General features: G+C 42.3%; 1 protein-coding gene and 1 long non-coding RNA gene across 2 annotated transcripts; one reads left to right on the top strand and one right to left on the bottom strand.

Moving 5' to 3' along the window:
- Nucleotides 1-58: 58 nt before the first annotated feature.
- Nucleotides 59-27,964, bottom strand: c8h12orf4 (chromosome 8 C12orf4 homolog). The gene is given in 15 exon segments (XM_051951478.1): nt 59-604; nt 1,726-1,814; nt 2,074-2,129; nt 6,282-6,283; nt 11,205-11,407; nt 11,626-11,694; nt 12,629-12,757; nt 13,062-13,259; nt 13,343-13,449; nt 17,323-17,447; nt 17,653-17,752; nt 18,190-18,371; nt 20,181-20,326; nt 27,218-27,406; nt 27,828-27,964. Coding segments are annotated over 14 exon segments (1,680 nt in total). The 5' UTR covers nt 27,399-27,406; nt 27,828-27,964; the 3' UTR covers nt 59-511.
- LOC110948413 (uncharacterized) lies at nt 13,446-17,632 on the top strand. The gene is made up of 2 exons (XR_002595534.2): nt 13,446-14,790; nt 17,355-17,632. It is a non-coding gene; the product is annotated as an uncharacterized LOC110948413 (long non-coding RNA).

Below are 27,964 nucleotides of genomic sequence, written 5' to 3'. Positions count from 1 at the left end.
ACAAGCAGATAAATATGATGGGATGTTCAAACATCACACCTTATCAATGGCTGATGCATTTTTTACAAAAACGTTCTTTTATTAAATCCATCTGCAGTTGTGTTGAGAAAAAACATCATTTAAAGTCTTCAGTTGAACAATGTTTGTCAGGTTGGTTCCAGTAAATAAACTCAATCTGTTTCCATATTTTCTCCAACTCAACACTAGAAGCTCCATTAGCTCAAACCTGAGCACAGCTACAGATTTAAAACTGGAATATTTCAGTCCTGGCAGCTGATAAAGACTAGAAATGATGGATCCAGTCGTCTTTCAGTGAGAAGTATTTAGACTTTGGACCAATAAGGAGGCTGAGCTGCTGCATACAAACCTCTCAGGAAAACCCTTTCAGAGCTGTAATGCCTCCGTTCTTAAAAGGAAAAAAAAACTGTTTACTATTTCACAAAAAATTCAGTAATGTCAAGTATGTGGCATGTTGATCCCTTCAGAGATGCATGGTGGTGCTGGTCCACCATCAGTGCTTAGAGGTGAGAGTCAGGGTGGAGGACACACGAAAGATCTGAGGCAGCATGTTGCTCAGCTGGTAGAACATCTCCTCTGAGATACTCTGGGTAGAAGGACACAGCCAGGTTAGTGAGCACCAAGAGACACAGTCTGGGACACATTTAACCAAATAAACCGTTCTGATGGAAGCATCCATTCTCTATCCACCGCTTTATCCTCTCTAGGGTCATGGGGGGTGCTGGAGTCTATCCCAGCTGACTCTGGTGAAGGCAGGGGACACCCTGGACAGGTCACCAGTCTGTCACAGGGCTACATATACAGACACACAATCACACTCACATTCACACCTACGGACAATTTAGAGTAATCAATTAACCTCAGCATGTTTTGGACTGTGGGAGGAAGCCGGAGTACCCGGAGAAAACCCACGCATGCACAGGGAGAACATGCAAACTCCATGCAGAAAGATCCCAGGCTGGGATTTGAACCGGGGATCTTCTTGCTGCAAGGTGAAAGTGCTAACCACTATACCACTGTGCAGCCCTCTGATGGAAGCAGACCAAGCTAAACCATATCTGGAGAAGTGCTACCAGTGGTGTTCTCTGGTCCAACAGTTGAGGAGAAGCTGAGATATTCTGAGCTGCAGCAGCTGCTTCATGTCACAGCAGAATGTTAAATAATCTGCTATATTTAGACTGAGGCTATTCTGATGGGTGTCTGAGCATGTAGCTGACAGGAAGCCGTACAGTCACGGTCTTCTGATGTTCTATCATCTTGTCCTTTCAGCAGGAGATCATGCTGGAGGTCTGCTGCTTTCCTGACAAACCACAACCAGCTAAAGGTACACAACATCCAGCTCAGCCAAAATAAATCACATTCATTCAAAGACCTGAGAACATGACAGCAGAATATTTCTGCTCTGTTTAAAGGAACATCTTTACATTCTAAAAGGCTTCAACATCACAGCTGGTTTCCAGAAAGTGGAAATGAGGGAAGCTAACGCTAATCCTGCAGCTTGTCACACATTAATGGTGGAGTTTCTGAGCTTTCTTTATCACAGCAGGTAACACACACCTACAGCTCTATAATCTCTGATTCATGGCAGAGCTTTTCCAGCAGTCGTCCCTCCTCTGAAGGTGTTCATGGCCAGGTGTGTAACCGTGAGGCCTTCAACATACATCTCACTGAAATAAAGTCTTACTGGGAGGAAATCACTCAGAACACAGACGGGACGTTCTGCACTCACCTTCGGCACCAGAACTGAACTGTGCGTGAAATACCACCATCCCAGGAGGCCATCTCCATCATAAAGCCTGAAACAGATAAAAAAAAAAACAGAGAAATAAACACATAAATACCTTCTCTACTTCCTGTGTACCTTCGTTTTTCCTATCAAGTTTCAACTATTTCCAGAATCAGACCAACTTTCTGACGGCCTCCACTACTGGAAGATAAAAGAGACTAAAATATAGTTAAAATTCAGTCAGAAACAGCAGGTTTACTGTGCTAATGTGTGCTGAGGAAACTAAATAAATATTAAAAGTATTATATGTTCTAAAACTGTTCTGGTACCTTTGACACATTTGAAGACCAGCTCAGCTCTCTTCAAGCACCATGGGATGGTTCATCTCCTGGAGAAGATGAGAAATACATGAGAACACAGTCTGAGTCTTTAGTTTGTCATGTCTGAACTGATATTTGTGGCCAAAGATATTTACACATGGAAGAAATCTAACAGTCCATGTTCTCAGAAAGAATAAAATAACAACAATAATGATTTAATAACAAGGACAGTCTGAACAGACAAATGTAACACAACTAACAACTACTGACTACTAGAAACACATATTATATGTGTATATAATATATATATATAGTATAATATTATATATATATAATATATATATACATATATATGTACACGATGGACATGAGTAGCTTCTGTCAGTCTGTGTAAACACTGATTCTGTATAAGTGCAGACAAGCCAACGGACTCCTCTATCATTACTATTATTGTCATTATTATTACTATTAAATAGAATGAGAGAAGCCATGGACACAATTTGCAATTAAAGAAAATAGACTTGATTAAAAGACCTGGTTATCTGCTGTCAGACCAGGAAACAGGATGGATGCTGTTACTATCATTCTGTGTTTATTCTGTTTATTCATTCTAAGTACAAGAGTTTGACTAACTCTCTACAGAACCAGTTAGGTGTTCTTTTTAATCTCTGTAATCCCCTTCATTCTTTTTCTTCCACCTGAAGATATTGACATTATTTCTTCAGTTAGTTTATGGAGCTAAACAGCTTCCTGGGGTGATATCACTTGGATATTATGTTTGTGATCAGCAAATTTACATTAGTCTTCTTTGTTTTAATTTGTAAAAAAAATAGAGAATAAGTTAATGAACAATAAAAGAAAGAAAAGGAGAACGGAGCTATGAGTGCTGAATCACATTAATTCATTCCTGCTGTCTGTCAACACATTGATCACACGAGACAAAAAAAATACACAAAAATAAATCAACTGGAAGATTCTGGAGACCAGAAAAAGTCTAGAACTTTTGTAAGACAGCCAGGAGGAAACTCCATCCATCCAAAATCCATCCATCATCCATCCATCCATAATCCATCCACCATCCATCCATCCACCATCCATCATCCATCCATCATCCTTCCATCCATCCATCATCCTTCCATCCATCCATCCATCATTCATCCATCCATCGATCATTCTTCCATCCATCCATCATTCATCCATCCATCCACCAGCCATCATCCATCCATCATCCATAATCCATCAACCATCCATCCATCCATCATCTATCATCCATCCATCCATCCATCCATCCATCCATCATTCTTCCATCTATCCATCAATCCATCAATCGTCCATGCATCATTCTTCCATTCATCCATCATTCTTCCATCTATCCATCATTCATCAATCCATCATCCATCCATCATTCTTCCATCCATCCATCCATCCATATATCATCCATCCATCATCCCCCATCCATCCATCCATCCAACATTCTTCCATCTCTCCATCATTCTTCCATCATCCATCCATCATTCTTCCATTCATCATCCATTCCAACCATCCATCCATTCCATCCATCCATCATCCATCCATCATTGATCCATCCATTCATCTATTCATCATCCACCGTTTATCCTCATTAGGGTCATGGGGGGTGGAGTCTATCCCAGCTGACTGAGGGTGAAAGCAGAGGACAGGAGAGGCAGAGGTAACAGTCTATCACAGGGCCTACACATAGAGACACACAATCACACTCACATTCACACCTACAGACAGTTTAGAATCACCAGTTAACCTCAGCATGTTTTTGGACTGTGGGAGGAAGCTGGAGAACCTGGAGAAAAGCCACACATGTACAGGAGAACATGGAGACTCCATGCAGGAAGATCCCAGGAAGGCCGGGACACGAACCGGGGATTTCTAGCTGCAAGGTGACAGTACTAACCACTGCCTCACTGTGCAGCCCTGGGAGGAAACTCAACAGTCTAAATGTAGAACTGATGGAATTTAATCAAAAGCAAAGACATCATTCAGCCACAACCTTGGAACATCTGACTGGTGAAGAACGTCGATCTTTTCATTGGGATCTTCTGGTGGGACACCGTGGTCCTCCATGTGGACGTACTTTGGACACATACCACCCAATGACTAACCTCTCATGGTTCGCAATGCCTCAAACACCACTAAAACCTCTCTAACAGCTCCAGGAACAAATTAAGGAGCCCAAGGTTTTGACCCATTCTCCAAACTGCCCAGATGCTCAAGCTAAAGCAGAACCCTACTCCCAGAGGTCTAGTGGGTCAGAACGGTTCTGGTGGGGTCAGTGGAGGACCTAAACAGTACAAGGCTGATGGGTGTGTATTCCTGCCTTCTCCTTCAGTCTGGACTGTATCTGACTGCAGTAACTCACCTAACCACAGCATCTGAAACATGCACGGCCTTTCACCCCACTGAAAGGCTTCACCCTAACCCATTTGTCTTGTCTTTAGCACAACAAGTACAATATCCTTCAAAAAATAGACTGTAGGCTCACATATCGTTCTTGTCATCTTTGCAATACACTTTCAATTGCAGAAATTTCAAGTGGAACAATTTTAATACACAAATAAATACATTATGGATCTCTTATTGAAAAACAAAAAGAGAAACAGCTATAAGGTAGCCCTGAGCCATTTAAAAAGTATGCACTTTCAGTCATACTAAAATGTCCCCTAGGCCTAACCCATCTAACCCTAAACTCTCACTCTAGTAACCCTAACCAGGTATCTACCCCTGCACAAAACCCTAACCCTGCCTAAGCCCACCTATCCACAGCGTCTGAAACAAGCACAGCCTTTCACCAACTGGAACTGAGCTGCACCAAGTAGGTAATCCCAACCCTAACCTTAGCCTGGTAAACCTAACCCTGGTAACAATAACCCACCAGGTAGGTAACCCAACCCATGTCAACTAGCTGCAACACAGGACTGGAGGGAGGTTCATGTTCAGCCCCACGGCGTCTACCGCTAACCGTTTAAACTCCAGATAAACTACCCAGACTGGAACACCGGATCTCTGAAACATCCTCCAGCGCTGAATGTGGGCGTCGCTGCTGGAGCAGTGAAGCAGGAATGAAGGGCATTGGCAGTTAAAGTTAGTCAAACTGTAGAAGAGTCTTTGTCTGTAACCTTTCCTCTCCACACCCTTTTAAAAACAAATTATATTGTCCAAACAATTCTTCTGTGCTTTTTTCCCCTCAGATGTTCTGAAAGAAAGGAACGTCTAAAAAATACCAGAGCAGCCCTGTTGTGTTATGACTGTGGTCTGCAGCTCATGTAGACAAACTACAGCCGTTTAAACACTGGAACAGGCTGTCTCCTCTGAAAAGATGCTGACAGATGGAAAGTTTGGAACCAGAAGCTATCAATTAAAGATCCTCTGGTTCACGAGGCTTCAGAAGACTTTGTTCTGTAAACAAAACGGTCCTGATTAGACAGAAGAACGGCAGAGGGCATGTCGTGGCATGAAGCTCTCCAGACAGGCTGGGAAAGAATCTACTCCTCGGTTCATTCTGTTTAACTGACTTTTAGTTATTTTATTCATTTAAACAACAGAAAACAGGCAGCAACTGTGGTTGAAACAAAGAAAGTCCTGTTTCTATTCATTTTCAGTGGATCAGTACAGACATATTTTCCCATGTCCAGATTTAAAGGAATTAAAAGTTTGTTTTGACCAAGATTCGAATAAATTCTGCTTCATCCGACTCCATCAGTCACTGAAGGCCTCCTCAGCGTGCAGCTCTACATAAAATCTGCTGCTGACCTGAATATGTTCCGTTTATACTGAAGATTCTGAGTCTGATGGAGCAGAAACAAGTAGAGGCAGAATGAAAAGGGGAGCGGTTTCCCTGATCAAACAAACCCATACGGAAAACAGGTTTTAACACACGAGAACAAGACTATAGAGCACTAAGAACAATACCACTAGAGGGTTCAAGAGCTGCTGAAGAGCAAATCAATCAATCAACCAATCAATCCACTAACCATCTATAGCTGAGCCTGATTATTAAGTAGAGAACACAAAACTGTGAAACAGGGAAGAATATTTACCTAAAGAATGATATCAGAGTCGCTGTATTTCTATTTCTTTAACCTTTTATTACCTGACAGGAAACTTCAGATATAAAACAGGAAAAGGACGTCAATTAGAATCATTCCTGAGTTTATGGCGACCACAGTCCTGTTAATTAAAACCACTCCTGTTAAGTGATTAAAACCATTAATGTGGTAATAGTGTGTTAATGTTCATTTATTTGCATCACTGATGATCCATTCTCTACTGAACTCTATTTATGGTTCCTGCAACCCTTTCCTAATCTCTTCAAGTGTTTGACAGCCAAACAGCTGCTCTGTCAACTCAAACATTTACGCTGTTATGTCCTGTACTCGGGATTAACTATTTACAACTATTTACATGGTTTCTGTTCTGGACAAAGTGGTCCAGTTAGATCATGTAGTTTAGAGAGATAGAAGAGTTGGAGCTAACTGACTGTTCTAAACAACGTCTGAACAAACATCTGAGAATCGCTGAACTTTATTTACACACGTGGACAAAATTGTTGGTACCCCTCAGTTAAAGAAGGAAAAACCCACAATTCTCACTGAAATCACTTGAAACTCACAAAAGTAACAATAAATAAAAATTTATTGAAAATTAAATAATCAAAATCAGCCATCACTTTTGAATTGTTGATTAACATAATTATTTAAAAAAACAAACTAATGAAACAGGCCTGGACAAAAATGATGGTACCTCTATAAAAGATTGAAAACTATTTGACCAGAGTGACATGATTAACTCAGGTGTGTCATTTAATTGACATCACAGGTGTTTCCAAACTCATAATCAGTCAGTCTGCCTATTTAAAGGGAGACAAGTAGTCACCCTGCTGTTTGGTGAAAAGGTGTGTACCACACTGAACATGGACAACAGAAAGCGAAGGAGAGAATTGTCCCAGGACATCCGAAAAAAAAATGATAGACAAACATCTTAACCCTTTAAGCTTCAGTGTACCGCCGGCGGTACACTTACAAATTTGCATAGGAATTTCAAGAATGTCCGACGGGTGCAAACGCGATTATACAAACACTATACACCGATGGAAAGCTTAGATTCTCATGAATCCGCCGGTATAAACCACTTTCAGATGCGATTACCACAGCGGGTGAGAAAAACACATTTGTCCGACAAAAACAAATATTCATCCATCCGTTCTCTATACACGGCTTCAACGCACACAGCGCGACTCACATTTCCGGGTTTATTATTACACACAAAAAAAGATTCCACAAAAAACGGCCATAATCCAACCTTTACATCCAGAATGACACAAGCCAGTAAACTATTTTGTCCAAAACATGTCCTGAAGTCGGTATAAAATCCCCGAATCGGTCGTTTTCAAGGAAATGCACCTCCCGATGCACGTCCAATATTCCCCGTATTTTTCGTAATTTTTTTTATTTAAAAATAGAATATTAGCGATTTTTTGTACTGAAAACTGCTGGAAATGACTGAAGCTTAAAGGGTTAAAGGTAAAGGCTATAAGAGCATCTCTAAACAGCTTGAAGTTCCTGTGACAACAGTGGCTCATATTATTCAGAAGTTCAAGACCCACGGGACAGTAGCCAACCTCCCTGGACGTGGCCGCAAGAGGAAAATTGATGACAAATTGAAGAGACGGATCGTTGGAATTGTATCCAAAGAGCCCAGAGCAACCTCCAAAGAAATTAAAGGTGAACTCCAAGGCCAAGGTACATCAGTGTCAGATCGCACCATTCGTCGTTGTTTGAGCCAAAGTGGACTTCATGGGAGACGACCAAGGAGGACACCACTGCTGAAAAAAACTCATAAAAAAGCCAGACTGGAATTTGCAAAAATGCATGTTGACAAGCCACAAAGCTTCTGGGAGAATGTCCTTTGGACAGATGAGACCAAACTGGAGCTTTTTGGTAAGGCACATCAACTCTATGTTCATAGACTCAAAAACCAAGCATACGAAGAAAAGAACACTGTCCCTACGGTGAAACATGGAGGAGGCTCAGTAATGTTTTGGGGCTGCTTTGCTGCATCTGGCACAGGGTGTCTTGAAAGTGTGCAAGGTACGATGAAATCTGAAGACTATCAAGGCATTCTGGAGAGAAATGTGCTGCCTAGTGTCAGAAAGCTTGGTCTCAGTCGCAGGTCATGGGTCTTCCAACAGGACAACCATCCAAAACACACAGCCAAAAACACCCAAGAATGGCTGAGAGAAAAGCGTTGGACTATTCTAAAGTGGCCTTCTATGAGCCCAGATCTGAATCCCATTGAACATATGTGGAAGGAGCTGAAACATGCCATTTGGAGAAGACACCCATCAAACCTGAGACAACTGGAGCTGTTTGCTCATGAGGAGTGGGCCAAAATACCTGTTGACAGCTGCAGAACGCTCATTGACAAATACAGAAATCGTTTAATTGCAGTGATTGCCTCAAAAGGTTGTGCAACAAAATATTAAGTTATGGGTACCATCATTTTTGTCCAGCCCTATTTCATTAGTTTGTTTTTTTAAATAATTATGTTAATCAACAATTCAAAAGTGATGGCTGATTTTGATTATTTAATTTTCAATAAATTTTTATTTATTGTTACTTTTGTGAGTTTCAAGTGATTTCAGTGAGAATTGTGGGTTTTTCCTTCTTTAACTGAGGGGTACCAACAATTTTGTCCACGTGTGTATTCCCTGGAGATATCAGATTGGTAGTGTCTACAGATACGGACCCGTACCCGTAGCCTGTGGCCTACGGATACGGCACTTTCCCTTATCATAAATATTAATGAGACGTACATGAATATTAATGAGCCGTCTTGGTAATCCGAGTGATGAAGGCGCTTCCGTGATTCGAGGTGAATCTGCGTGCCGAGCCTGTCATGTCAGTCATCTGCTGTTCTCTTTTCTATCATGCATAATGTCTTATAAATATCATTATCTGACTTTTTCACGGACAGCGATTTGGGGGTTGAAATCAGCACTACTATTAAAAATAGCAAAACTTTTTATTCACGTGACCCTGTTCTAATAAAGCACAAACAGCAAACAAAACAAATGGCGGGACTAACAGCCAGCAAACTACAAGTATTTTTTTACCTTCAAAAGTAGCGACAGACTATTACATATTAACAACCTAAACAAAACCCTGACGTATTTTCTACGTCTGTCAACACAGACACTGTCACAGTCACTTTAATGTTAGCGGACTCTGTTGAATGGCTAAGTTACATCACCACAAACAAATCTCACAATATCACAGTAAATCGAGTTTGTGGTTTTTTTTAATTCATGCCGAATTAAAGAGCTGCTCCTCACCATTCACGAGTGTTTGTTTCATATTCGACATCCTTAACTTTATCTTGTAAATTAGCGTCCGAAATTAAATGGGAACATTTGCAATGGAGTTCGTCAGCCGCTTCCACCACTGAACGCGGTAAACTAATTAATAGGAACTGGACTTCAAACAATTTAGACACGGCGTCTAAAAGCGTAAAAACTGCAATGTCTAAAGTGTGAGAGGAGACGGTGTATTTTTGGTTAAATTATGTTATACAATGTTAATGTTACAATGTTAATTATATTATACAATGTTTGCCGTCAAAGTCATTCATATAAACTGCCTGTAATGTGCAGCAAATAGTAGTTAACCGGCGGCAGCTCTTCAGTGACCTTAACGGGTCCGTACCTCTAGTACAGATGCTACAGGTACGGGTCCGTACCTGTAGCATCAACCTATCAGATTAGTACATTACTCTAGGGCTGCAATTAACGATTATTTTAATAATCGATTAATCGGCCGATTATTTTTTCGATTAATCGATGAATCGGATAAAAAAACTTTTAATTTCCGCCTCTTTATTCAGAAATAGAAGATTTGGAATGACAGAACAAATAAGATCATTATAGTGAAGCCTTCATCTTCAACCATCAGAGGCCTCATGTCAGTGACGGTCATGCTGAGGATGCTCTCAGTCAGTCAGCTGCTTGCTGTGGTGGACATGATGTCTTTTTCATCATAAAGCCTGTTAATGTGATTCATCCTGCCTCACTCCAACACAGACCAGTGTCTTCACTCTGATGTTGTCAGAAAATTAAAACTTGAGGCTTAATCTTTAAATTATAACCACATAGTGTGAAAGTTACGTTCATTTGTAATGCATATTCAAACCCTGCTTTAGCTGATTAAAGTGAAATAAAACCTCTCACAGTCACACACGCCATCTCTGTCATTAATCAGTTAATAAGCTAACCCTAGCATCAGACAAGCTACCAGAGAGACTGATGTTATGTTTCCTCACTTTAAAACGGAACAAATGTAGGATAATGTAGTGACTTAAGGTGCGTGTCCACTAGATGCGACACATCGCATGTGGCCGGTTGGTGCGTTTCCAGCTGTGATCCGCTGTGTTTACCTGCAGCTCATTTTTATAAAGTAGACTCTTCTGCTGTCCTTAAACATCTAAACTAGCCGTCGGTGAACTAAAACCAGGACAGGTTCAGCTGCTGCACAGATTATTTCTCGCCTCAAATACTTTAGAAATACTTTTCCCTGAAGTGTTTTCAAAATAATAGAGAAAGTTTGTGGCCGAGCCGTTGTGTTTATCAGACTCTTCTACCGGACCGTCAAGCTGAAAGCGCGGTCACGTGACCACGTAGTGTCCCGCTCGTGACCGTCTGTCATCAGTGTGATTTTCAGATGCGTGCATTCGCATGTAGTGGACACGCAGCATGTCTTTGTTTTGTGAAGCGTGAAATGCTCCCACACTTTTAAGGACTTCGGTCAAACTGTTTTCTCCGTGCTGGTCATGTTTCATTTGTTGAATTTACTTCCCTTTGAAAATACCTGCTCTGCTCTGCCTCCACCTCGCTCTGTTCAACTCGCTCTGCAGGTGAAGTCGACGGCTCCACTACATGACGGGTGAGCATGAATCGTGCGACACAACCAATCGATAATGCAATTCGTTGCCAACGCTTTTAATAATCCATTATTATCGATTTTATCGATTCGTTATTGCAGCCCTACATTACTCTAAATCCCAGTCAGATACAGAAAGAGTCCCTTTATTTAGAAGATAGATAGAGTAGCTCCTACCTCCGACATGTCGTGGACCAGCAGCAGAGGGATGGTTACCGTGGTGATGTCATGAGTGCAGCAGACCTTCAGGATGTTCCTCAGACCCATGATAGCCGGGTCTCTGGCCGTGATGTTCCCCGAGCGGGCGTTATCGTCCACACACAGGTGGAAGACAACGTGGACCTCTGACAGGTTGGAGTGGCGTGAGATGTAGAACTCACCTGGAAGGAGAAACAGCAGAAGAATTTAAAATCAGAGAGGAAGAAACATGACAGAAAGCACGCTATAAAAGCCACCTTAAATAATGTGTGATGCATCAATCAGTGGGATTCTAGGAATGAACGTCCTAAAAGCTAATGCACACCTACAGACACCTGTAAACAGGTGAGTAGGAGGAAAGATCAACAGTAGAAAAGCAGCATGAGGGAATAACCATTACCTGGTAAGATATTAGAAGGATTTCTCTCAACGTTTTTACTCTTATCATCACCTCCATTCCTTGGAATCTCTGCAAGAAAACAAATATGTAAAATTTAAATAAAACGTATGCAGGCATGTAAAAATATTAATTAAAATATCATGTAGGGCTGGTCCATGGTTGTTGTTGTTATCATCATTGTCATTATTATCAGTCCAGTAGCTCTGCTCCATAAACCACTGCTGCAGACGGTTTATTATGTTTAATGTTCCTCTCATACCTTTACAGTCAGCTTTAGGTCACGGTTTGAATTAAACTGTCATGTTTCTGGTATGAAAATAAGTTCTAAAGATGCTTTTTTTCTTTTCCTGAACATCAGCTCAGATCAGTTAGAGGTAAATCTGGAACTGAGCAGATTTTATACATAAACAACTCAAACTTACACCTTGTAAATCTGTCTGACTAAGATCATGGATATCAAAACTAGTTAAGTATTTTATAATAAAAAAAACAGCTGTAAGATGTCTGGAAGAATCACTTCTGTAAATTTCTCAGTGTCCAGGCCGGTCCTCCTCTGCTAAAGGTCTAACCAGGCCGGTCCTCCTCTGCTGAAGGTCTAACCAGGCCGGTCCTCCTCTGCTGAAGGTCTAACCAGGCCGGTCCTCCTCTGCTGAAGGTCTAACCAGGCCGGTCCTCCTCTGCTGAAGGTCTAACCAGGCCGGTCCTCCTCTGCTGAAGGTCTAACCAGGCCGGTCCTCCTCTGCTGAAGGTCTAACCAGGCCGGTCCTCCTCTGCTGAAGGTCTAACCAGGCCGGTCCTCCTCTGCTAAAGGTCTAACCAGGCCGGTCCTCCTCTGCTAAAGGTCTAACCAGGCCGGTCCTCCTCTGCTAAAGGTCTAACCAGGCCGGTCCTCCTCTGCTAAAGGTCTAACCAGGCCGGTCCTCCTCTGCTAAAGGTCTAACCAGGCCGGTCCTCCTCTGCTAAAGGTCTAACCAGGCCGGTCCTCCTCTGCTAAAGGTCTAACCAGGCTGGTCCTTCTGCTTGCTGTTCCTCTGGGCTCTGGCGTACAGCACCACCTGCTGAACCTCCTCCAGCTGCTCCTCCAGGCACTGGAAGTGAAAGTCTGTGCACTCCTTCGCCACCGTAGAAAAGTCTGGGGGTCAGAAACAGAAGAGGCCAGCAATGAAAGATGAGTAAAAGCTGATCTTACACCTCCCATCTCTGCATCTGATATATATATATAAATAATTCATGAAGGTGACTGGAGGGGCTGGACATTCATAGTTTTATTCTCCCAGGAAAAGTGAGAGACAACAAGAGTGAATCATCAGCAGAACTGAATTATAAACATTCCATTTATTGTTCTAAAATATACCGAAGCAGAATCTATAAACACAGCATGAAGCTGCCAGGATGGACCACCACCATCCCAGTAAAACCAGATGTTCCACCCTGACCTCTCTTGATGCCGCTGTAGGAGTTGACCCTGTTGTCCACCAGCAGCACCAGACCACAGAGGGACGAGGAGTAAAGAGATAGAGCTGTCTGTAGCCGTCGTAGCTTAGCTCCACTGCTGCCGTGTCTCCGGTGTTTACAGAAGTCCAGAACGTCTGCTCGGACCAGCCGCAGGTTGTGCATCGTCTTCAGCTGTGCTCCTGCTCCAATAAATAATAATAATAGTTTAATAATAACAGTGGTTTGATCACCAGATGTCCTGCATAAAGGGCAGCAGAAGTACCCAGGTGGATGGTGAAGCTCTCCTCCAGCTGAGGTTGCTCCTCAAACATTCTGGACCCAGAATCTGCAGCTTCTGACAGCTGGCTGGGCTGAACTTTAATCTCCTCACTGGAACCAAGAATAAATAAAGACATTTATCAGATGCAGGACAACCATGTCTAGCTGACAGTAATATTATTATTCTGGTGGAGTACAACACTTTACCCAACAACAGAGAACTCACAGAACCTGAATAATAATAATAATGATGATATCCTTTACTCCTATAGAGCTTTTCTAAACCACAGTTCTAAAAGTGCTTTACAGACAATATAAGAAGTAAACAACATTATTCACAGGGAATGTAAAAAAAAAAGAAGCATGAAGCATATATAAAATATAATAAATAAATACATGCAGACATACACAGAAATACACATAAATATACATAAACATACAAGTCATCCACTGTTAAATTAATTACAGTTTGTACAGATGATTTCAAAGCTTTTTAAACTGAGGAACTGACGGCTGGTTGGATGTTCAGCTGGAGTTCATTTAAGAGTTTCATTTCAAGACAATGCAACAAAAAAAAATTTACACTTTAATAATAAAATATTCTTTAAAGGACAAACTCTCTTATTAAACTGGATAAATGGGAAACAGTTCTGCAGTGATTCTGAGTTCATGATTTATCAAAACTCAAACAAGACAATGAAAAAGCTTCTTAATGACACGACACACGCGTCTATTAATTTTAATTAATCCACCTCCTAAGATGAAGAAACACTTCCAGATGAATCTATACTCCAGCCTGAATTCTGTTTGTCCCTTTAACTAAACAGCTGATACAGAAGGTTTTAAGTTCCACCCACAAAACATAATGAGATTCATCATTTATTAAACTAAAGCAGCATCAGCACGCTGTGGTTTCTGATTCTGATGGAATAATAAATGAAGATGAATGTGACAAATGAACTGAACCAGCAGTCTGCTTTAGTTAACCTCTATTAGATTCCACCATCAGACCAGGATGGGTTCCTCTGCAGTCACTTCACTTTCTATGTAAACGTAGCTTCAGAGTTTCTACCTGGTGTATCGGAGCTGTTCATATTTACTTAGAAAAGGGTCAGTTTGTCCTCCATGAAACGTCCGGCTGAAGGAGAGACGGTATTTATGTTCTAGTCATAATGAAGGTTCTGCTGCTCGGCTCCTTGGATCTCAGTTTGTGTTCTTTCCTGGTCTGTTCTGTCTTTTAATCAACCTGTTTTAGCAGTGTGCAAACATGCACTGATTTAAGCATCAGCTGATTCTAGTTCTGAATCTCTGCAGAAATAAACTCACACTGGACGGAAGCCTCAGCACTGAGGCCGCTGACATCTTCTGGTCCAAGATGATCTACAGTTTACATCACTGCAGGGACACGACTCAGCACCTGGGTTCATGTTCCTCAGAGTTCTGAATGTTTAGGTAACAAACCTACATGTAACATACGTGTGCACATACTAACACTTTAACTTTAGGTAACAGACCTACATGTAACATACGTGTGCACATACTAACACTTTATCTTTAGGTAACAGACCTACATGTAACATACGTGTGCACATACTAACACTTTATCTTTAGGTAACATACCTACATGTAACATACATGTGCACATACTAACACTTTATTTTTAACTAACAGACCTACATGTAACATACATGTGCACATACTAACACTTTATCTTTAGGTAACAGACCTACATGTAACATACGTGTGCACATACTAACACTTTATCTTTAGGTAACATACCTACATGTAACATACATGTGCACAGACTAACACGTTATTTTTAACTAACAGACCTACATGTAACATACGTGTGCACATACTAACACTTTAACTTTAGGTAACAGACCTACATGTAACATACATGTGCACATAGTAACACGTTATTTTTAACTAACAGACCTACATGTAACATACATGTGCACATACTAACACTTTAACTTTAGGTAACAGACCTACATGTAACATACATGTGCACATACTAACACTTTAACTTTAGGTAACAGACCTACATGTAACATACATGTGCACATAGTAACACGTTATTTTTAACTAACAGACCTACATGTAACATACATGTGCACATACTAACACGTTATTTTTAACTAACAGACCTACATGTAACATACATGTGCACATACTAACACTTTAACTTTTGGTAACAGACCTACATGTAACATACGTGTGCACATACTAACACTTTATCTTTAGGTAACATACCTACATGTAACATACATGTGCACAGACTAACACGTTATTTTTAACTAACAGACCTACATGTAACATACATGTGCACATACTAACACTTTAACTTTAGGTAACAGACCTACATGTAACATACATGTGCACATAGTAACACTTTAACTTTAGGTAACAGACCTACATGTAACATACATGTGCACATAGTAACACGTTATTTTTAACTAACAGACCTACATGTAACATACATGTGCACATACTAACACGTTATTTTTAACTAACAGACCTACATGTAACATACATGTGCACATACTAACACTTTAACTTTTGGTAACAGACCTACATGTAACATACGTGTGCACATACTAACCCTTTATTTTTAACTAACAGACCTACATGTAACATACGTGTGCACATACTAACACTTTAACTTTAGGTAACAGACCTACATGTAACATACATGTGCACATACTAACACGTTATTTTAACTAACAGACCTACATGTAACATACGTGTGCACATACTAACACTTTATCTTTAGGTAACAGACCTACATGTAACATACGTGTGCACATACTAACACTTTATCTTTAGGTAACATACCTACATGTAACATACATGTGCACATACTAACACTTTAACTTTAGGTAACAGACCTACATGTAACATACGTGTGCACATACTAACACTTTATCTTTAGGTAACATACCTACATGTAACATACATGTGCACATACTAACACTTTAACTTTAGGTAACAGACCTACATGTAACATACATGTGCACATACTAACACTTTAACTTTAGGTAACATACCTACATGTAACATACATGTGCACATAGTAACACGTTATTTTTAACTAACAGACCTACATGTAACATACATGTGCACATACTAACACTTTAACTTTTGGTAACAGACCTACATGTAACATACGTGTGCACATACTAACCCTTTATTTTTAACTAACAGACCTACATGTAACATACATGTGCACATACTAACCCTTTATCTTTAGGTAACAGACCTACATGTAACATACATGTGCACATACTAACACTTTATCTGTAACCCTTTAAGCTTCAGTGTACCGCCGGCGGTACACCTACTAATTTGCATAGGAATTTCAGGAATGTCCGACGGGTGCAAACGCGATTATACAAACACTATACACCGATGGAAAGCTTAGATTCTCATGAATCCGCCGGTATAAACCACTTTCAGATGTGATTACCACAGCGGGTGAGAAAAACACATTTGTCCGACAAAAACAAATATTCATCCATCCGTTCTCTATACACGGCTTCAAAGCACACAGCGCGACTCACATTTCCGGGTTTATTATTACACACAAAAAAAATATTCCACAAAAAACGGCCATAATCCAACCTTTTACATCCAGATGACACAAGCCAGTAAACTATTTTGTCCAAGACATGTCCTGAAGTCGGTATAAAATCCCCGAATCGGTCGTTTTCAAGGAAATGCACCTCCCGATGCGCGTCCAATATTCCCCGTATTTTTCGTAATTTTTTTTATTTAAAAATAGAATATTAGCGATTTTTTGTACTGAAAACTGCTGGAATTGACTGAAGCTTAAAGGGTTAACTAACAGACCTGCATGTAACATACATGTGCACATACTAACCCTTTATCTTTAGGTAACAGACCTACATGTAACATACGTGTGCACATACCAGCACTAGCACATGGTCTAACCCTGACTCTTGAACATTCAGATGAACCCACTTGATTTTGCTGCTGTTGGTGGATTTCTGCAGGTCCTGGTGCAGTTTGATGACCCACTCCTGATACTCCTGCTTCTGGATGCCAGTCACCTGCTTCAGCTCGCTGGCCCACTTGTTCTCCAGGACCTGTTGGAGGAGATACTGAGGACCTTTAATACGACAGAGAACAGTTTTTCATCGGCAGGCTAGGACGGTCTGGAAACTTTAGGTGGAAAAATGACCGACTGAATGTTAGAAGGAGAAGTATCTTTAGCTCTGCACTGGGATCAGGGAACACCTGCTTTCTGATAAATAATGTTTTTGAAACTCCAGACTCTCCGGCTTCTTTTACCTGCTGAGCATCAAAGTGTTGAGAGGCGACTGCATTCACATCCTGGTCACTCAGAGTATTCCCCAGCTCATGCATCACTTTGTCCATTTCTGCTGCTTGCCTTCCAGACAGAAAAGTGTTGGTTGATTTTTTAGACAGATGGGAAAATACATTTGAATATTTAAACATGAGAGAAATGAGATGCTCTGATATCTCCAACCGCAGCAGGAAACTAAGCTCTACTAGATATTAAGATCATCTAAACAATGACTGATTTACCAAAACAAAGTTTTGTGTAGTTTTAGTAAAAACTGGAACAGCGATATTTCACTACCATGACTAAAACGTACAGATCTTCAGAGGAATTAAAGATCTGGACAAACATTCATTCTCAGAAGTTTCCTCATCAGTTGTAAAAATCCTAAACTGGAGGTGTTTGTGCATCATTACAGTTTAATATTAATAATTCTATTCTATTCTATTCTATTACTGGCAACAGTTGAAGTACAAATTTAGCAATAAACAAATCCAAGTTCTGGAAATAATCCCTCCACCAACCTCTCCTGTAGCTTCTTAATCTCCATATCTCTCTCACTAATGAGCTCTGAGATGCTAACGAAGTAGTTGTGCTCCAGGTTGAGGAGAGTATCTGAGGCAGGTGAGTGGATGAGCTCATGGTAAACATCAGCAAAGTCCTCGTCCCAGCTGGGCTCTTCAGGCCGAGCGTGCTCCAACGTAGTCTGAAACAAAACACTGATTTTAAATCCAAGATGAAAACACACAACCGTGTAGTAAATGACTGATTCTACAGCTGCTTTAAAGAATCAAACCTGTGGATGAAAAGCACCAGCCGTTATTAAGTGAGGATCTGATGTGTAAGAAAGTGTAGAAAACACATTTCTGGGGGAGACTAAAAGCAGTCATAACACAGTTTCAGTGTTATGTTCTAAACTCCAGGGCAGCTGACGTCCTCCTTAATAAGAGAATCAACGGACAGAATTCAGAACCTGAAAGTCGTTTATTTTTACGAGCTCAACAAACACGCCGTCTCGTCTCTGGAAAGCTTCCATGAGTATTTCTGTATGACTGCAGTAAAATGGTAGCTGGCAGTCTGTTCTAGATGTCCCAGAGCAGTATTTTTATAAATACCTGAACAGAGTTTAGATTTCTGAACTTTAATGTTTAAAATCAAATCATCTGATTCAACCTCCTTTAAAGAGGAACCAGGAGAGAAATGTTCCCGTGAACAGACCATATAGATTTCATTAGAAAGCCACAGAGTTTGGTTTTGTTTGGTACAGATCTATAACTTGAAAGTGATGACTCCATTTGCTGCCACATATTGGATCTCTGGTAGAAACGCATCAAAGTGGAACCAAGGAAATGAGTGAGGGACATTAAACGCAGCATGCAGCTCAAGGAATGCGATTTTTTTCTCAGGAACTCATGAATAATCAATTTGCAGATGCACTGCTTCAGTTTAAGTGACTTTAATGATCCGTGGCGGTCCCAAAGTTAGTGGGAGCGTTCGAGAACACTTCCAAACCCTCTGCTGTGACACTACAGAACCGGCAATAGTGGATATACGATCAGCAGCCAGCGTCTCAAATTAACCTCTTCCAACACCTGCCAAGTATAAAATGTGCTGTCCATATTATTAATAGATATTTTCCACAGAATTATCCTCTAATGCAATTTTAGGAATCTGGACATGGAATCAAGAAACGCTTTGTCATTGTAATAAGATAGTCAGAAATAACCTGAATACCACCGACATGAAGGAAACACCATGAGTTATCTGATTACACAGCAACGATCTGCTGAGAAAACTCATGTAGATGTTGGATATTTACCGTCTACCTAAACATCTACAGCCTTCACCAGCGGGGCAGCACACCGAAACAGTTAATACTGTTTAGAAAGGGCTCGAGGAACACAACATAGAGCCCAAAGCTACTGATCCAGCTGATTCAGCTGATCCAGCTGATCCAGCGTCTACAGAATCAACAACAAGCCTGGTTTACATCCAGACTCCACAGGACATCCCAGGTCCATGTCTGGACAGGTGAGAACAGTTTTTTCGGTAGTAGCAGACAGGTGGTTTTAATGCTGAGGTGTATAATATAATAATAATAATAATTTCAGCTGTCAGCTCACATCAGAGCCGGTCAAACAATCTGACTGTATCTAGATCATCTCTAACTTCTCTATCTGACATTACTCTCCACAACAGAGATATTTTAATATGAAAAGTATAAATACTGTAGTCTGCAATATCCACAGATGGACATCAAGTCATAAACACAACGAGGACATACAAAAGAACTACAGGCCTCATGGACACCTTCTCATTTATGAGTGTAAACATTATGAATAAATTAAAATAAATGAACCCCAAAACATCTGGAAGAGCCCCCCATGATAATTTATAGTGATATATGTGTTATATCTAAAACAAAGACTGACATTAGTTTATAATGATAAATGTGTTATATCTATAAATAATAAAGACTGATATTAGTTTCTAACATACTGAAATGTGTTTTCACCTCCACATAAGACCTGGTCCAGGCGTTGGTGAGCTGGTTCACATCTACATCTCCTGCTGTGAGTCTCTGCAGGGCCAGCTCTGCCTCTCTGTCATAATCCTGGATGGTTTCCTTCTCGATGAAGCTGGACAGCGAAGCTTTCAGCTCTATGGGAGGAAAAACAGCAAGACTTCATCATTAGAACCAGGAGGTTGATCTCTGGGTAAACTGAGCAGCACAGTGGATTAAATACACTGGATCTACTGGATCTAGAATAGGGCAACACGGATCTATAATAGGGCTACATAGATCTAAAATAGGGCTACACGGATCTGGAAGAGGGGTACACCAATCTAGAATAATAATATAATAATGCATTTTATTTATATAGCGCTTTTTAAAAAACTCAAAAGACATTTTACAGAGGTAGTTAAACATAATCAGAAACACAGAATACAGGATAAAACAGAAACGGTAAGGAAATACGATACAAAAAAATATGGAAATAAGATATAAAACAATAAAGAAGTTGTGATAATACTAAAATTAAAAAGTTGAGGTAAAAGCAAGTCTGAACAGATGGGTTTTGAGGGTGGACTTGAAGCTGGTGATGTTGGGGCAAGCACGGACAGAGATGGGGAGTGAGTTCCATAGGGTGGGGGCGGCAACAGAGAAGGCCTGGTCCCCCCGGGTTCGATGCTTGGTTGTGGAGGGGCATGAAAGGAGGTGGGTTTCAGCTGAGCGGAGGGAACAACTGGGGATATAGGAGACGAGGAGATCGGAGAGATAGGACGGGGCCAGATTATGAAGAGACTTGAAGGTGAGGAGGAGGATCTTGTACTGGATGCGGTAGGTGACAGGGAGCCAGTGGAGTTGATGGAGAACAGGGGTGATGTGATCGAAAGGGCAGGTGCGGGTGAGGAGACGGGCAGCAGAGTTCTGAATACGTTGAAGTTTGCTGAGGGTGGTTCAAGGAAGTCCGTGGAGAAGGCTATTGCAGTAGTCGAGTCTGGTGGTAATAAAAGCATGAATCAGGGTTTCAGCAGCAGAGGTGGTGAGGAAGGGACGGAGCCATGCAATGTTTTTGAGCTGGAGGAAGGCGGAACGGACAAACTGTGAGATATGGTGGTCGCAGGAGAGGTTTGGGTCAAGATGGACACCAAGGTTACAGACGAGGGATGAGGGGGAGATGTGGGAGTGGTCAATGGAGATAGAGATGCTGGTGGTGGAGCTGGTGAGGGATTTAGGGCCAATAATAATGAGATCAGATTTGGCACTGTTGAGTTTTAGAAAATTTTGGTCAAACCAGGATTTTACTTCATGGAGGCAGGAGGTGACAGTGGCCAGAGTGGAGGGGGTGATGGAGAAGGTGGAGATGTATATCTGGATGTCATCAGCGTAGCAGTGATATTGAAGTCCATGATGTCTAATGATGTTGCCCAAGGGGAGAAGGTAGAGGGAGAAGAGGAGGGGACCAAGCACCGAACCCTGGGGAACACCATAGAGGAGTGGGGCGGTAGAGGAGGAGCAATGATTGATGTGGATGAATTGATGACGTTCTGAAAGGTAGGATTTGATCCAGAATAGTGCCATTCCAGTGATATTGAGATCTGAGGACAAGCGGGTAAGGAGGATGGAGTGATTTATGGTGTCGAAAGCTGCTGACAGGTCGAAGAGGATGAGGATTGTGAGTTGGCCAGAGTCAGAGGAGAGCAGAAGGTCATTTGTGATTTTAATAGGGCAGTCTCAGTGCTGTGTTTTTTGTGGAAGCCGGACTGAAACGGTTCGAACAGGTTGTTGGTTTGGAGAAAAGCTGTGAGTTGGGAGGCGACGGTACGTTCAAGGATTTTGGAGAGGAATGGCAGGTGAGAGATGGGGCGGAAGTTGTTGGGAGTGTTGGGATCCATGCCAGGTTTCTTCAAAATGGGTGTGATAGCAGCTAGTTTGAGGGAGGTTGGGACAGAACCAGAATTGAAGGAGGAGTTGATAATAGTTGAGATGAGGGGGGAGATAGAGGGGAGACAATATTTGATGAGGTTAGATGGAACGGGATCCAGGATACTGGATGGGGACTTCATTGTTTTGAGGAGGTTGTGGATGTCACCAGGAGAGACAGGGGAGAAACAACGGAGGGCCGGGGTTAGTGAGTTGGGGACGGTGGGGGGAAGTGAAATGGGGGCAGAGGATGGTGGGAGAGAACTATAGATAGAACTGATCTTATTTTGGAAGTGGGCGAGGAAGGAGTTACATTTATTTGTGGTAAAAGACGAGGAGGTGTAGTCGGGGGGTTTAAGCAGGCGGTTTACGGTTGAGAAAAGTGATCTTGGATTTCCAGAGCAGTTGTGGATGATGCGGGAGTAATAGGAAGTCCGGGCGGCATTCAGGGCGTCTCTGTAGAGGTGTGTATGGTCGATGAGGGCGTGGAGATGGACGGTGAGGCCAGTTTTTTTATGAAGACGTTCGAGCTGGCCTTTTTTCCTCTTCATGGCACGGAGATCAGGGGTATACCGGAGGGAGGGGCGTTTAAAGGAAACAGTTCTGGTATGGACGGGTGCAATTGTGTCGAGGCAGGTGGAGAGGGTGGTGTTGTAGTAATCGACAAGGTCAGCAGTGTTGGCAGAGATGCAGGGGGGGGATGGTAAGGGAGTCCACCAGGTAGGATGCAAAAAGTGCAGGAGAGATGGTGTTGAGTTTGCGGAAGGAAATTGACCTTGTCCATATTGGAGTGGGATGGGGGATGTGGATGTCCATGGAAATAGCGAGGTGATCAGAGATATGTAAGTTGTGGCTGGAGATGTTGGTGATGTTTATATTTGTAGAGCAGACAGGGTTGAGAGTGTGGTCGTGCTTATGTGTAGGGAAGTTAATGTGCTGGGCGAAGTTGAAGTGGTGCAGTATGTCCAGAAACTCTTGAGCAGTACGGGAGGTGGGGTCATCAAGGTGGAGGTTGAGGATGGAGGTTGAGTTAATGTTAAATTGCAGAAGTAGATCTGTAAAATCCTGGAGGAATGAGGGATTGGGTTTGGGAGGGCGATAAAGGACTGAGATGATGAGTGTAGGTGGATCTGGGATTTTCATGGCAATGTATTCAAAGGAAGGGGAGAGGGGGAGGGAGATGGTGGTGCTCTGGATGTGCTCTTTGAAGATAAGAGCAATGCCACCCCCCCGCCCTTCCGTACGGGGTTGGTCCAGATACTTATATCCAGATGGGGTGGCTTGGTTGAGGGAGAAGAAGTCCGAGGGTCGGTGCCAGGTCTCAGGCAGGCCAATGAGGTCCAGTCTATTATCAGTGATGAATTCTGAGAGGAGGAGGCTTTTGTTGTTAAGGGAGTGGGTGTTAAATGAGGCCACTTTGAGAGGATGGTGTTTGGAAGGTGATGTAGATACCCGGGGAACAAGGCTGAGGTTGGTGGGGTTGCACTTTCTGAGAATGGGAGGACGAGGGGGTCTGTTGCAGATGATGGTGGAGATGGGAAAGTTAGTTATAGTTTCATGGGACAGGGAGTGGTGGGTAGCTCTGCAACGTGTGAAGGTGGGGCATAGAACCGAGGTCGGACGGACGGGGGCGCTATGGCTGACAGGTGGTATGGGGGGGCGTGAAGAAGACGAGGAGGATGTAAACAATAGTCAGCTGGAGGTGTGGACACAGTACTGGAAATGGGATGTGAGGAGAGATTTGCCAGACCTGTTCAGATGGACACCATCACTGTTAAAATACTCAGGTCTTTTCCAGAATATGTTAAAATTGTCAATAAAATGAATGTTGCTGCCACCGCAGAATGATTTAGCCCAGGTGTTTAAACTCAGGAGGCAGCTAAACTGCTCGTCATGGGGGAGGACAGTCGGCAGGGGTCCGCTAATAAAAACGGCCGTCCCAGTGTGTTTAACAGCTAACAGAAGGTTTTGAATGTCCTTTTTGGTCTGCTCCGACTGACGGCACGCTGTGTCATTGTAGCCAACATGAATGATGATACGGTAGATAGAAGGCGGAAGTGAAGAGAGAAGGGACGGCATTTTCTTGGCAATGTTGGACACTGTGGCGCCGGGAAAACAATAAGTTGTGGCGTTAAAAAAGCGGATGCCGTTGATAATGGACTCTCCAATAATGGCGGTGGTCGGGGAAAACAGCGGAGGGGGAGATGGACGCGACGGTGGGCTGTGAAGGTAAAGAGAGGGGTTTGTAGCTGGAGCTGAGCTGGTGGGAGCGTGGCGGGTCGCTGCGTGTTGTCCCGGTCCGGTTCCAACTTGTGGCGAAGTATTCGAGGCTAGACACAGCGCTGAGATGGTCTCCAATTCTCGCCGTCCACTGCCAAAGCCGCCGGTAAACCCCAAAGATCGACAACGGCGGACTGCCTCTCTCAGGAGTCTGAGCCGCGGACGAGGAGCGGTGGAGGCCAGCCGGTGGTCTCATCGGAGAGTCTCCGGGCTCCGTGAAGCTGCTGCGGGTGCGGGATGGACCCACCACCGCACAGCCACCCCTGGGAGCTGCCGCACGCTGGCGGGGGGGATGTTTTCACATCCGCATCCAGTGATGACCAGGAGACGGCAAGCCCCGCCGTGGAGGCTGGCGGATGCGCTGCGATTTCAACGGTAGAAAGTTCAGTTACTAACGGGTCCAGTGCCTCTGGCAGACTCACTGTGGGGGACCAGACGACTGGCAGGGTAGCGAAAGAGGAGGCCGCCCCATCAACAGTCAGCGTCGGGGTCAGGATATCCGTTGCTTCGGTGTCAACGGGGATCTTGTCTGGACTAGCAGCCAGATGTTCGGTGGGCTGCTGCAGGGCCTCGAAGCGTTTGGAGAGAGTGATGCAGACCGGGGTGGCATGGCGGCCGAGGTTTTTCACCCTGCCCCGCATCACAAACTCAGACCAGGACGGATCGGTGTGTAGTGTGGAGCAGAACGCAGGGCGAGAGCTGACCGGGTCCCAAAGTAGCGTTTCTTGGAGGGAGCTGATCTGTCGGCTCCGGTTGGAGGCAACGTCCATAAAGGAGGTGAGTAGTGAAGATTTGGCTTTGAGTTCGACGGATAAGTTACGGATGTCTTCCTTGAGGCGAGCTATTGTTTTATAAGCCTGGGCGAGTTCTGAGCCTTCTTTGGTTCTTGATGCGGAGATAGGTGTAGCTACAGGTGTAGCAGCCGCAGCCATGTTGGATGATATGACAGACGTCTGCTGTTGTCCACAATGCAGCAGGTTGAGAGCTACTGCTCTGTCTGTCCGTCCGTCCATCTTGATCTTCAGTGTCTCCAGGTAGCCTGTCTGAATTCAGGCATGATCAGTTCCCGTGATAGAATATAGGGCTACATAGATTTAGAATAGGGCTACACGGATCTAGAATAGGGCTACATGGACCTGGAAAAGGGCTACACAGATCTAGAATATAGGTCTAGATAGATCTAGAATAGGGCTACAAGGATCTAGAATATATGTCTACATAGATCTAGAATATAGAGCTAAACAGATCTAGAATAGGGCTACACGGATCTAGAATATAGGGCTACATAGGCTAGAATAGGGCTAAACGGATCTAGAATAGGGCTACACGGATCTAGAACATAGGTCTACATAGATCTAGAATAGGGCTACACAGATCTAGAATATACGTCTACATAGATCTAGAATAGCGCTACACGGCTCAAGAATATAGGGCTACATAGATCTAGAATAGGGCTACACGGATCTAGAATAGGGCGACACGAATCTGGAATAGGCCTACACGGATCTAGAATATAGGGCTACATGGGCTAGAATAGGGCTAAACGGATCTAGAATAGGGCTACACAGATCTAGAATACAGGTCTACATAGATCTAGAATAGGGCTACACGGATCTAGAATATACGTCTACATAGATCTAGAATAGGGCTACACGGCTCTAGAATATAGGGCTACATAGATCTAGAATAGGGCTACACGGATCTAGAATAGGGCGACACGAATCTGGAATAGGCCTACACGGATCTAGAATATAGGGCTACATGGGCTAGAATAGGGCTAAACGGATCTAGAATAGGGCTACACAGATCTAGAATATAGGTCTACATAGATCTAGAATATAGGGCTACACGGATCTAGAATATAGGTCTACTTAGATCTAGAATAGGGCTACACGGATCTAGAATATAGGTCTACATAGATCTAGAATATAGGGCTACACGGGTCTAGAATAGGGCTACATGGATCTAGAATAGGGCTACACAGATCTAGAATATAGGGCTACATAGACCTAGAACAGGGCTACATGGATCTAGAATACAGGGCTACATAATCTGGAATAGGGCTCAATGGGAAAATGGATTAAAAATAAATCACAATTGGCAAACTGTAAACTGCAAACTCTGGAATTTAAGATATTGAATGTGTTTCTAATAAATAGTTAAATTAATTAACTGTAATGCAGTTTTATGGGCAGTTTATGTTAATGTGTGCTACATGATCCAGGCATGCATGCTGCAATTCAGGTGACACAAGCCCAGTTTAATTATTTAATAGCTACACCTCTGTGTGATTCAGGGTGTAAATTCTAGTGTCAAGGGTTTGATTGATATATATATATATATATATATATATATATACATATACCTCCTGTCAAAAGTTTTCAGAGGGGTTCTAATTTATTTGAATGAGAAAGTGTCTCAAAACTTTCGACAGGGGGTGTGTTTATATATATATATATATATATATATATATATATATATATATATATATATATATATATTCATCCTTGGGTCACATTGTTTTTTTTAAGCCTCCATCACAAGTTTGGAATCGATTAAACAGTGTAACTTTTAAAAAATGTATAACAAATGCAATATTTGTCACAAAAATCCCAATTTAATTATTTTTCAACTAATCTTTCAGCTCTAATTTGGACTACAGCTACATTATTTCAGTCAAAACACACCCCCTGCAATATTTATTATATATATCTAGGTCACAGACAAGTCCTTTTAATATATAATACAATACAACACAATATAATATAATATCACTGTTAATACCAGAACCCGGAATATTTCTATTGCATCAGTTTATGCTGTAATGTGATGAAGAACTTCACCATCTTCTATGTAGCAGGGGATTCTGTGCAGCAGCATCAGGCGTCCATGAAGGTCTCTGATGTTCTCCTGAACAGGAACCTGAAGAGGAACTCTGAGGACACAAGAGTGTTTACCTGCCCTGAACTCAAACACAAACTCCTTCTCAGCAGCACTGGGGGCTTTGCCTTTGTTCTTCTTCATAGTCACAGCTGAGAAACAGAAACCACAGACTGTAAGTCTCTGGGTAGAAATAATGCTAAATAACCAGTTAACCTGCAACACTATAAACAGTATTTACGGTGTAGAAATAATGCTAAATAAAACCTTCCAACAACACAAACAGTAATTACAAACAGCAACAAAGACCAACACGTCTTAATAAGTAATTAAAGTCTATTATATTTAGTGCAGTAATTGTGCTTTATTTAGCAGCTGACTGTAATTTAATCATTTTATTGTCAGCTTCGGTTTTTATAGTAAATGTTGAATTAGCTCTACGTTAGCAGCTAGGCTAGGCTAACCTAAAATCTATATTTTTAAGACACACTTTGCCCTGGACGCGTTTAGCTGACTACAGCATCCCGTCTTTATTCTGGATTCCATAAAAGCGTCATTAAGAGGCAGATTTACCTGAGAATGAATGAAAGCAGGAACGTTATTTCCTGTTAGCAGAGCTAGCGGAGTGTTTGGTCAGCTGACGGCTATGAATGCAGCTCTGTGTCCGCAGGAGCACTTTCACCACGGAGGCTCAGCACTTTATCCCAATA

This window comes from Acanthochromis polyacanthus, chromosome 8 (genome assembly GCF_021347895.1).
Source record: "Acanthochromis polyacanthus isolate Apoly-LR-REF ecotype Palm Island chromosome 8, KAUST_Apoly_ChrSc, whole genome shotgun sequence".
Classification (NCBI taxonomy): domain Eukaryota; kingdom Metazoa; phylum Chordata; class Actinopteri; family Pomacentridae; genus Acanthochromis; species Acanthochromis polyacanthus.
This window is presented reverse-complemented; position numbering and strand designations above follow the sequence as displayed.